At 52.3% G+C, this 11,537-nt stretch overlaps 1 protein-coding gene across 1 annotated transcript; it reads left to right on the forward strand.

The window, feature by feature from the left end:
- Positions 1–904: 904 nt before the first annotated feature.
- Positions 905–9,430, forward strand: SERPINC1 (serpin family C member 1). Its single transcript, XM_074833078.1, has 7 exons — positions 905–1,087; positions 4,468–4,846; positions 7,072–7,287; positions 7,624–7,761; positions 7,846–8,239; positions 8,588–8,652; positions 8,885–9,430. The coding sequence occupies exons 2-7, from the start codon at positions 4,472–4,474 to the stop codon at positions 9,056–9,058; spliced, it is 1,362 nt and encodes a 453-aa protein (XP_074689179.1). The 5' UTR covers positions 905–1,087; positions 4,468–4,471; the 3' UTR covers positions 9,059–9,430.
- Positions 9,431–11,537: the final 2,107 nt, after the last annotated feature.

The raw sequence follows: 11,537 nt of genomic DNA on the forward strand, positions 1-11,537 counted from the left end.
AGCAGGTGTCTGTGTGTGTTACTGGGCGGTGTTCAGAGTGGATTGTGTGGCTTTTGTGCTTGTTTTTGATTAAAATAGCCCTGAATACAGAGCTGATGAGAGAGCAAGAGTGATGTTGAGTAGAGGCATTTTTTAAGAATGGCACTTGTGGTCCCAGGCTATGGAGGGGAGCCCACAAAAGCAAAGTTGAGTCCAGAGCATGTCACGCTTCCATTTATTTCCACATGTCTGTCCCATTTCATTCTAGCCCTTACTGGTATACTAAGGTCTTCTCCCAAACCAGTTTGCAGCTGCGTTTTTCCATTAAGACCTGAGTTCTTACAGGAGGCCAGTAACAGGGCAACTTTAGTGCTTGCTGAGCCAGTGAGCTTCTGAGTTTTGGTATTCAGGAGGCAATTCGGTTGAATTTTTTAGAGCAACTACATCCCTAGATTGGAAATTGTATTGCTCAGTCTTCCTCCCAACACAGCTAGGAGGGGGGAGATGCTGTTAATCCTCAGCTTTCCAGTTGTGCAAGTGAAAGGTGACTGTATTTAAAAGGGGGGCATATCTAAAACTGCAGAGTGTGAAGTGGGGCAGTTTCTCCCAACTTGTGCCTGTTTGTTTTGGGAAATGGGGGGTGACAGGCCTTGGGGCAGAAGGAATCATTTAGCTGAGCTGAGATACCAAAATGAGATTTACAAATAGCTCAGATCATCACACTTTTATTTGAACTCTTGAAAGTTTTGGGGTTTTCTTTCATGGCATGAACAGTTAATCTTCTATTGGCAAGAACTGAAGGCATCTGGCACTTGGCATGGGGTAGGTGGTCAAACTTTCCCTTGTCAGATTGAACTTTAAAACCTCTTTCAAACTAAACATTGCTTTTTTCTGCTCTTTGCTTAACCTTCTGCAGCTGGTCATCAGCCTTTGGCCTCAGCATCCTACTCCCCTCCCACCCTCCCCTGCTTTCGTCTCAGCTCTGCCTGAGCACAGAAATCCAGTGGGGAAACTGCTTTGGACTGGTTTGGGTTCAAGCAAGACAGCCTGTCCTCTTAACGATTTGCATTTACATCCTAAAAGCAGAAGGCTGGAGGTACAGGGACAGGTAAGAGAAACAGATTCCACTAACCTTTTGTTGTTGATTAATCCCTTGTAACAGGTTCTTTTCCCTTTGTAGGAGCTGATGAATTTTTAGCTGCTCCCAGAGTGTTTTTTCACTCCGGGCATGGGCCTGAGGAGCCATTTCATGAGGGCCCTCCCATCCCAGCTCTCACAAAGGCTTGCTTCTGTACAGCTCGCTAAAGTGTCATGCTTGACTTTTATCCCCAACCTGTAGCAATGCTTTATGGTGTGGAGACCAATTCATAAGGTCAGGTTGTCCTGAGAAATCACTGGCCTCTTACCTGGCTGTAAAAGATCACTGCTGCCTTGCTTTGTGCTCCGTTTTTGGGATGTGGGGGGACACGGGAACGCCTTTCTTCTCAAGAGCCTAAGGCAACCTCAATGGTTTGAGCTAGTTAACGTTTGCTAGGCTCCTCAGCACACTGTGTGGGTGCTGTGGGACGTTCACGCCGCTGTAGGTAGCGGCGGTCGGTTCAGTGGAGCGGTTGCTGGAGGATGAGCTGTGGGTCTGCAAGCCCAGTTAATTGTCCTTTCATGCAGCGATGAGAAACATTGGGATGGAAATGGCCTGTGCTGGCTGGAGCCCAGCTGTGGTGCGCAGCAGGCGTGGGATGGGGGAGTTTCTCTACGCTCCCCTGGAGGCTTCTGATTTTGAGCTGAATCAGCAACTTGTTTCTTGGCTTTCTACACTTCTTACAGGGGCGAAGCAGAAAAAAAGAGCCCTTTCTCATTTTTACATTCTTCCTTGCCAGTAATCCCTTTCAGGCAGTGATGTTGTGGTAACACTTTTGGGATCCCTCCAGGATGAAAGCAGTTGACATATGGAGTGCGTGGCAGTGCTGCAGGGAAAAGGGAGTGTGGAAGAGCTGTGGAGGGAGGAGGAGTGTTTTTCGGCCAAGCACTATGGCAAAGAGCTGGCCTAAGAAACAGTGAAGGGTTCTTGCCTATAAGAGACAAGACTGGATGTGTCAGGGACCGAGTCAGCCTTAGTGACTGATAAATTTGATTTAAGGCATTAGTGTGGTCCTGTATCTCCTCTAAGTTGATGGAGTCAGGACTTTACTGTGAAGTAGAAACAGGGAGTCTTCCCCATTTAATCAGGACAGGATGAAGATGAGGTGCTCTCCCCCCCCCTCTTGTGCTTTGGGTTATAAACGTGAGACTGGCAGCGCTTTGTGTGACGGCGGGCACCACGACCTGCCTCTCTCTTGACAGAAGCAGGCGGTTGCGCTGGTACAGGCGTGTCAGCACATGCCTGTGGACGTGCCTTTCCCTGGAGATGAGTGGAGTGCCGGGGCAGGGACTGCAGCGAGGTTGTCCCTTCTGTGGTGGGACCAGCCACGGGGACGTTGGTGCTGCTGGAGCCGGGGGATGAAGTGTGGGTGAGGGAAGGCTGCTGGGAGGCAGCCAAGGGTCACGCTGGTCCTGGCCCCGGGGCTGCAGAGCACAGAAGTGTGCCTGGCTTGTTGCTTGCTGATTTTTTCCTGTGGGAGTGAAAGGTTCGGAAGAGCAGCGCTTCCTGGAGTACTTTCAATTGTCTGAATAGTTTTCCTTTTTCTTGCCCTCCTGCCCTGGGTGGTGGTTTTTGTTTCTGTATTTGGTTGACTTCCCTTCCCCTTTAGATTTTTTGCCCCTTGTGGTGTTGCATCTATCCTAAACCTTTTGAAAAATGAAAGATCACCTGTTTGTTGTTACCAGCAAGAGCGGTGGCCATGGCCTGAGCAAGTATGTCTTGTTTGGCATGTTTTCTTGCAGTACTTGTTGCTATGCTATTACCATATGCTAGAGGGCCCCTTGGGGCTCCATACTGTCTTGGTGCCAAATGAGGTAATTTCTGCTTTTGCGGAGGAACTGGAGCTGAGATGAAGTCATTGCCCAAGAGCCTGGGGAGGGGGTTGTGAAAGAACCAGAGGTCTTCTGTGTCCCAGATCGGCCCTTGAGCTGCTCCCGTTTCGCTCCCCCAGGTACTGGCCCACCAGCGCTGGCAAGACCCCAGACGCGGAGGTCACCAGTGCTAAATGCAGCTGATCTTTAATTTAGTTACTCAGGAGGTAGCGCTTGGTAGCGCTGACAGTGAGTATGTGGGGGCAGGCAGAGACCTACCCGAGTTAGACATATCCTTGAAAAAGTCTTCCACAGGAGGCAAGTCCTGGGCGGGCTGCCAGCCCTTTCCAGTAGTTGTTTCCCAAGCTGTTGTGGCTGCGGTCCGTGAGCTTCCTCCCACGGGGTATGTGAGCAAACCCAGGGCAGAGTCATGTAAAGGGCATCTCAAAACCACAGTGCGCAGGAAATCTTGTGTGCCACTTAATCAGCCCTAGGATGGCTGATGAGGCCTTGCTGCAGGGGATGTGCAGATCCCCTGCTTTAGCAAAGGTGAGAAATACAAATTATCTCTGCCTTGCTGGGAGATTTTCAGAGACCTGCTTTTGCTGGAACATGGTGATTAACATTAGCCTACCGTCCTCAGGTACCAGGGACAGTCAGTCTGCATTGAGGTGTTGGGAACTTTGGATGGGAATAGCTGTTGTGCACCAGCTACACCATACACGCTTATAAAATACACTTCTTAGGGGTTGAAGATGCTCATTGCATGAAGTGAGCTGCCTCCCTGGAGACCTCTTTCTTATCACCTCTCTCCTATGCTGTAGCATTTCCTGCGTCGGGACGATAAACAGTGTAAAGCTGAGGTGAGCCTGAAAGCACAGACAGGGATTGGAGGGGGCAGCTCAGGTGAAGGGAGAAGAGACCAGGGAAACTAGGAGACTCCCCCAGGGAAAAGGGGAAGGAAACAGTCAAAAACATTTTGTTGAAGGCCAACTGGTCCATGGAGCTAGGGCTGTACCCGGAGGCTCTACCTGTGAGGAAGACTGGTAGGATCTGTACAGAAGCATAAACGCTCCCGGACTGCAGATCAGGGCAACCGGGTGGCTTTGGTGGCTCTGTGCTGGCTCCTGTGGCGGGCAGGCTTGGGGAAATGCCACAGGGGCAGGGTCCTTTCATGGCAGCCACCTCGGCGGGCTGATGCCGGGGGGACTCAGAAGTTCAAACCATACATCTTTGTACAAACCGGTCAGGGCTGAGCCTGCTGCTTAAAAAAGAGGGCACCCAGGGCTCTGGGCCTGGAAAGCACCATTTTCACTGTGGTGTTTCTAAAAGCAGCGTGTGCTCAGAGGCATGCTTCTCCTGCTGGCGCCGTGACTGTCTGTCCTGGTTTATCCTGCAGCTACAGGACAAAAGGACGATTGGAGAGGACTGTGGGGCTCCTGTCACTCTGATGTTGGCTGAAACGGGGCCCGTGGGCTGCGGTGGCAGCGTGGGTTTTCTGGGCAGGCGAGTGTGTGTAAGCTCTCTTTCTGGTTCCAGGACAATGCATCTTCTTGTGGTGTGTCTCTTCAGTGTCTGGGGTCTGGCTGCCCCCGAGCACTACGTCGTGGAAGATGTCTGCACTGCAAAGCCACGTGATATCCCAGTGAATCCCATCTGCATCTATCGCAACCCCGAGAAGAAGCCCCAGGAGGGCGAGGGGCAAGAGCCAGGGAAGGGCAAGCTCCCGGAGTCTACTAACCCCCGGGTCTGGGAGCTGTCGAAGGCCAACTCGCGCTTTGCTGTTGTCTTCTACAAGTACCTGGCCGACTCCAAGGACAATGGGGAAAACATCTTCATGTCTCCCCTCAGCATTTCTACAGCCTTTGCCATGACCAAGCTCGGAGCTTGTGGTAGCACCCTCCAGCAGCTCATGGAGGTCGGTGGCATTTCCTCAGCCTTTTCCTGTAGCTGTCACCAGGGTCTGAAAGACAGCAAAGGTGATAGTGGCCAACTGCTGTTAAAGGGCTTTCTGGGTCAGGATGGCTCCCTGGCTTGGGAACAGAGACCTTTATTTAAACAAGCCCCTGGGAAGGACATACACAGGCTGCTTGTCTCTGGATTTGTTTAGACCCCAGCTCTTTCCTCTGACTCCCTGCTTGGATCCAGCATTCAGGGTGGATTTCCTGGGTTTGAGAGGTTAGTTTTCATCTGGAGGAAAGGAAGCCTATTTTGCAGATGAGGGAAGGGAATGGGAACAGTTTGTTTCTTGCAGATTGGGCAAGCACGTAGCTGAGCAGGTAGCTAAGCATTTTCTTACGCAAAAAGCAGGAAAAACCATGATAGCAAGTCCTACTGGGAGAGGCTCTTTTTCACATTCCCTCTCTCTCCCTTGGGATAAAAATAAGACAGATGGGACACCCTTCAGTCCACCTGGCTTCCAGGGCTCTGCCACCCTGCAGGAGAGGGTCTTGAGGGTCTCCTTGTAGCAACCCTAAGAGCGATCTGAGCGCTCAGCCAGGACTAAACAGCTTCTGTCTGCCTGTGTTGGGCAGTGTAAGGGCAGCACAGTAAGGGCCTGATCTTCCTTGGCAAAGCAGCCTGGACAAAGGCTGGAGCCTCTCCCTCCAGCCGTGGCTCCTAAACTCAGAGCAGGGAGCTCTAATCCTGGACTGAGAGGTGATCCTGAGTTCTGGGTCTTCATGGGAGCAATTAACTCCCTGCCTGTCCGAGCACCCTCCTCACGGTCAGACCCGCTCACCTGACAGCTGTGAGTGCACTCGTCTGCTGTCCAGGGTTTGGTGCTGCCTGTACCTTCCTCGCAGGTGGGAGACTACAGCCCAGAGGGGTTTTTCTCCCTGCAATGAGGAGGTGTGAATCAAACTGCTCCACTTGTCCCCACTGCCACTGTCCTCAGAGATCCTGCCTCTGGAGTAAGTAGTGTTGGGGTCTCCTGCCATTATCCACAGTCTGAGCAGAGCAGTGAACCACATCTCCAAAACCTTCACTCATGCCTTCCCCTCCGGGCAGCCCTTCCCACTGGAAGAGGACCCTTCTCTCGCTGAGCCACCCAGGATGCAGAGCTACACTCCTAATCCCCTCTTTTCCCTATAAAATGGCCCGTAACACCACTTTTGCCTCGTAGGAAATGGTTGGAAAGTAGTAGACAAATCGTAACTGTTCTTCCAGCTGGCACCTGGGAGCAGATAAGAAAAAATTCACTGTGCGGCAGAAATCTACCCTGAAACGATTGCTACATATTCCCATTCCCTGCAAAAATAGATAAGATATACCAGAATTAGTCAACGGGCCATGAGAATTGCTCCTGGGAAGGAGCAGCCTTTGGCATCATCACAGGAGGGTTTAGCACAAACCTTGTGAGTCCTCCTGTGACCTGCACTGACCCGTGAGCTGCTTGAGGCCCCATCAGGCCAATGCATGTCTGGTGTGAGGCTCTCGCTGGGGTGTGGCAGAGGGTTTGCAAACACTCTGCATAAACTGTATTCACTTTAACAGCACTGGGGGAAGCCTTGTGGTTCACATGCCAAGCTGGAATCTGTTCCCTGGCAGGGGTCAGAGTCCACAGGGAGAAACATTGCCAAGATCGTGGTATGTCTTCTGCACAACCACCTAAAGTCATGCCCGTGTTTGAGACACACATGTAAAATGATACATCTTCCCTGACAGCTGGGGTGACAAACGTGGGTGGGGAACACAGGCAGAGAAAGAGGCAGATCCGGGCAGGCGTCCTGCGGATAGTTCTAGGGAAGGAACCTCCATGAGCCAGAGCTGGAGTTTTCTCTTGAGTAAGATGCTGGGTCAAAGTCAGTCAGAAGCTGGGACCAGTCAAAGGCAGAATATGGAGAGCAAGGAAGCCAGAGTGAGGAAGAGGAGCAATACCTCTTTATGCTGAGCAGCACTTAATCCTCCATTTTGGACTCTCCAAAGCTAGATCTCAGGATGGTGATGTGTTGCTCTTGGGTAGATTTGGATTCCAAACTTAACGTGGAGTGTGAAGCTCTGAGGGCCTGCAGATTTCTTGGCTCCCTGATTTAGGCTGTTGAGCAGCAGCCAAAGGTGCATCACCACTTGCTGTGGGTCCCGGGAGCTGTGGGAGTGCCAGAGCCTGCTCATCGATTCCTTCTTGCTGTTTGGCTCCTCCAGGTCTTTCGATTTGACACCATTTCGGAGAAGACATCTGATCAGATCCACTTCTTCTTTGCCAAGCTGAACTGCCGGCTTTACAAGAAAGCTAACAAATCCTCAGAGCTGGTGTCAGCCAACCGCCTCTTCGGGGAGAAATCTTTGGTCTTTAATGAGACTTACCAAAATATTAGTGAAATAGTTTATGGAGCAAAACTCTGGCCCTTGAACTTCAAAGTGAGTTTGAAAGACTCGTGGATTTTTCTTTTTGTTTGTTTTTTTCCCCTGTCCTTCTGCTTTTGCTGCATCTCAATCTTTTGCCCCCAGGGAGTGCCCCGCTCTGGGTGTGTGGGACATCAGTGAAGGCAGGAGGGAGCGTGGGATGCAGCTCCTCCTGTCCCAGCTCACCTTAACCACAGCCACTTCCCCACTCCTCGTTTCTAAACGCTGCAGCACTATGCTGGGAGTCGTGTCCTCCCCTTGCAGACACCCTGCTAATCTGTCTCCTGCAGAAGGGAATCAAAGAGGTGTTTAAAACCCTTGACTTAACGTTTTTTTGGTCTCTGCCTTCAGGAGAAGCCAGAATTTTCCAGGAAGATCATTAATGAGTGGGTGGCTAATAAGACAGAGAAGCGCATTACAGAAGTGATCCCAGAAAATGGTATCGATGATCTCACTGTCTTGGTCCTGGTCAACACCATTTATTTTAAGGTATGGCTAACAAAACTAGGGGAGCTACCCATTTCCCTGGGGAAAACACAGTGCTCATGTTTGTCCTCCCCCTCTCCCTTTTAGGGGCACTGGAAATCACAGTTCCCAGCTCCAAACACAAAACTGGATTTATTTCATAAAGCCAAGGGCGAGTCCTGCAAAGTCCCAATTATGTACCAAGAGTCCAAATTCCACCACGTGTCCGTCCACGAGGACAAAGTCCAGGTGCTGGAGCTGCCTTACAAAGGGGATGATATCACAATGGTGCTGGTCCTGCCCCATGCTGGGACGCCACTGGTGGAGGTGGAGCGACACCTGACACCGGAGAAGCTGCAGGAGTGGATAGACTCCATGACGGAGGTGTCTCTCTCCGTCTACCTGCCCCGCTTCCGCATTGAGGACAGCTTCAGTGTCAAGGAGAAGCTGAGAAAAATGGGCCTGGAAGACCTCTTCAGTCCAGAAAATGCCAGACTCCCAGGTCAGATGTGGAGATGGGGAGGTGCAGGGCGGAGGTGGGGGATAACCATTCCTCCACAGGTGCCAGGGCAGTAATTGCAGCAGCACATGAGGAACGAAAGCACGGGAGCATTTAGATGTTGCTGCAGTCCATGATGGACTCTCTGGTCAAGTCCCACCATGGCCACACAGCCCTGCTCTGCGCTAAGGACATGGGACTTACGCAGTCAATTGCAGTTGGTAGAGGATATTTTTGGTTTAGGGCAGACATGCCTTCTGCTTGAACACAGGCCATGAAGGATGGAAGCGTGTTCCCTCTTGAGCTGTTGTCTAAAAATATAGTTTTAACTTTCTCCATTTTGTATTTCAGGTATCATTGCAGAGGGCCGTACAGACCTGTACGTATCTGAGGCTTTCCACAAAGCTTTCCTCGAGGTAAGCCTCGCTTTGTCCTTTGTCCTAGGGGCATCTTCCTCTTTGTTTTTAAAAACATGAAACCTTAAAAGAAAAAAATAGCTCTGGACCCGTGGTGTTCGCTTCCTCAGCGACCTGGGGCTTTGGCGGGAGGTGGCAGCTTGGCACCCACCTTCTGTGGAGAAGGAGGCCAAGCCCTCTACACGCTGCATAATGCCCGTATTTTAATCCCATCTTCTCTGTTGGTTGGTAGGTGAATGAAGAAGGCAGCGAGGCATCAGCTGCTACGGCTGTCACCGTCTCTGGCCGTTCTTTCCCCATGAACAGAATAATCTTCAATGCCAACAGGCCCTTCCTGCTTTTCATACGGGAAGCCGCCCTCAACACCATTATCTTCATGGGCAGAATAGCTGATCCTTGCTCCTAAAGGGGCTGTCGGGGCCTCGTTTCTCCCTCCTCTGCCTCTGGAAAAGGGGCAGTGGGGTATTGATGCAAAGCCTGGGCTGCTCCTGGGGTGGTTGGTCTTACTCTTTGGTGCGAGCCGCAGGGAGGGTCGGTATCGTGCCGGGCTGTTACTGCTCCTCCTTGCTGTGTCAGGCGAGGGGGCTCAGAGGGCACCTCGCCTGCTCCATCCTTCATTCAAAGGGAAGCTGAGTTTTTTTCTGGCACCAGTATTTTTGTGGCACCCAAACCTGTGTCCGGCATTGCTGTCATTCTTATATCCAACCCTCCTCCCTTTCAGGCCTCAAACTGTAACGCTGATCCCCTGGTTCATTAAAAACCTATACATCTGTAACAAGCTGATCTCTGGACAGTTTTCACTAAGTGGCTTCCTAGACTTACTTAAACTTTCCTTTTCCAATGAACGGGTCCTTCCCTGCGCTCCCCAGTCCCAGTGCTGCAGGTCTCGGTCAGGGGAACAGCAGCAGCCAGATGGCACGTGCTGGCTGGGCCAGAAACATCCTTCCACAGCTCTGCGTGGAACCGCTGGTAGGTGGAAGAGCTGCCAAACACCAGAGACCTCCTTGCCAGCAGCCCTGGCGTGTCCAACGTGTCCGAGTGCTGAGCAGTCAGTAGTGAAAGCCTTGTGTCGCCAAGGCTGTGAGTATCAAGCGTGTCCAGAGAAGGGCAACGGAGCTGGTGCAGGGCCTGGAGCACAGGTCTGATGGGGAGCGGCTGAGGGAACTGGGGGGGTTTAGTCTGGAGAAGAGGAGGCTGAGGGGAGACCTCATCGCCCTCTACAACTACCTGAAAGGAGGGTGCAGAGAGGGGGGATGAGTCTCCTGAACCAAGGAACAAGCACCAGGACAAGAGGGAATGACCTCAAGCTGCGCCAGGGCAGGGTCAGACTGGCTCTTAGGAAGGATTTCTTTGCAGAAGGGGTTGTTGGGCGTTGGAATGGGCTGCCCAGGGCAGGGGGGGAGTCCCCATCCCTGGAGGGGTTGAAGAGTCGGGTTGACCCAGCGCTGAGGGATCTGGTGGAGTTGGGAACGGTCAGTGTGAGGTTCATGGTTGGACTGGAGGAGCTTCAAGGGCTTTTCCAACCGAGATGATTCTGTGATTCTATCTCTTTTTGAGCAGTAAGGTTTAAAACTAGTTCCATGCTAAAAGTTACTGTACCAGGGGTGTCTGTGAACAGTGGCAATGCCCAGGTAAGGTAACCAATATCTGCAACTCTGGTAAAGATCTGTTATTTCACCTGCAAGTTTACTCCTAGAGCTTGAGGTGTCCTGGCCTGCTGCCAGGCCACAGTGTGACCTGACCTCTGCTCCACGCAGGGTGGCCGTGCTGCTGTAGGACCCCTCACAGGGTTGTCTTCCAGATGTGGTGATTTCAGCTGTTTAAAACAAAAAGGGCAGCAAGCCCTGTCCCGTTCCGTTGTACACATTGCAGACGTTGTGTGCAGGCAGCTGCCAGAACACCTGCGGCCGGCACTCCCCAGTGTGCAGTTTACTCGGGGTTTTGTAGAACCAGTGTAACATCTGCCCTTGTTAAGGCTTCCTCTCAGCAGCAACTGCCATGGCAAGCCGGGCCACGAGGGAGTGAGCTCAGCCGTGCTGGTCTGCGCATGAGCTGGTGTGAAAAGATGTTTGGTCACTCTGCCTCTGGTTTTGGAAGCAGTCTGGGGTTTTGCAGGACTCTCCTGTCCCGCAGTAGGAAGGTTTGAGCGTCTGTGTGTGTGTTGGAAGCGGTGGGTGGTTTGGATACGGAGAGTCACCTCCGCTGTTGTTACCATGCAGCTGTAGCGATCGGTCCCCATCCCACCTACGAGACCTGTAAAGCACTTACCTGTTCTGTGCTGCAACAGCTCGGGAAGCAGCTGAGTGCGTGATGCAGAAGCTGGGGCTCTGGGAGAAGAGGGGGAGCATTCTGGACATCACTACGAGTTCAGAAAGCAGCTCTTCCTCTCCCCGGCCTACTCCGGCAGTCACCGCTGGAGCTGTTCGTGCTGGACCCTCCCTTCTGCTCGCTCCCTCCTTGTGCAGCTCCGGACACGTAGAGCTGCCTCCTGTGACCTCCCGCTCCGCGGTTGTGCTCCGGGCCGTGGAGCTGGCGGCCGGTGATGGAGGAGGGCCGAGGCCATGCCCGTGTCTCCCTCGCAGGGCACCAAACCAAAGTGCTTTTCCCTGTGTTGGGCAGCTGGGAAAGCTGCTGTGCCACAGCAGGGACAGGGGCTGAAGGCTGAAAAGGGCTGAGCCTGCAGAACTGGTGAGGTAAAGCTCATTTTTTTTTTTTTTTTTTAAAAGAGCCAGAAGTCATCTAAGGGGCCAGGAACAGCAGCCTGGCCCTGCCCAGCCTCTCCCCTGTTGCCAAGCTCAGGGCAGGGACCAGGCTCTTGCACCACGGCTGGTTTGAAACAGGCAGCAAAGAGAAAACTGATGTCAGATCAGACACAGACGAGGATC

Source organism: Strix aluco, chromosome 8 (genome assembly GCF_031877795.1).
Source record: "Strix aluco isolate bStrAlu1 chromosome 8, bStrAlu1.hap1, whole genome shotgun sequence".
Classification (NCBI taxonomy): Eukaryota; Metazoa; Chordata; class Aves; order Strigiformes; family Strigidae; genus Strix; species Strix aluco.

What these genes read in the sequence shown, in the direction of transcription:
- SERPINC1 (XM_074833078.1), top strand. Translation starts at nt 4,472, where the DNA reads ATGCATCTTCTTGTGGTGTGTCTCTTCAGTGTCTGGGGTCTGGCTGCC. An exon ending in CCCTCCAGCAGCTCATGGAG is followed by an intron (nt 4,847 to 7,071) that starts GTCGGTGGCATT and finishes TGGCTCCTCCAG; the next exon opens with GTCTTTCGATTTGACACCAT. An exon ending in TCCACAAAGCTTTCCTCGAG is followed by an intron (nt 8,653 to 8,884) that starts GTAAGCCTCGCT and finishes GTTGGTTGGTAG; the next exon opens with GTGAATGAAGAAGGCAGCGA.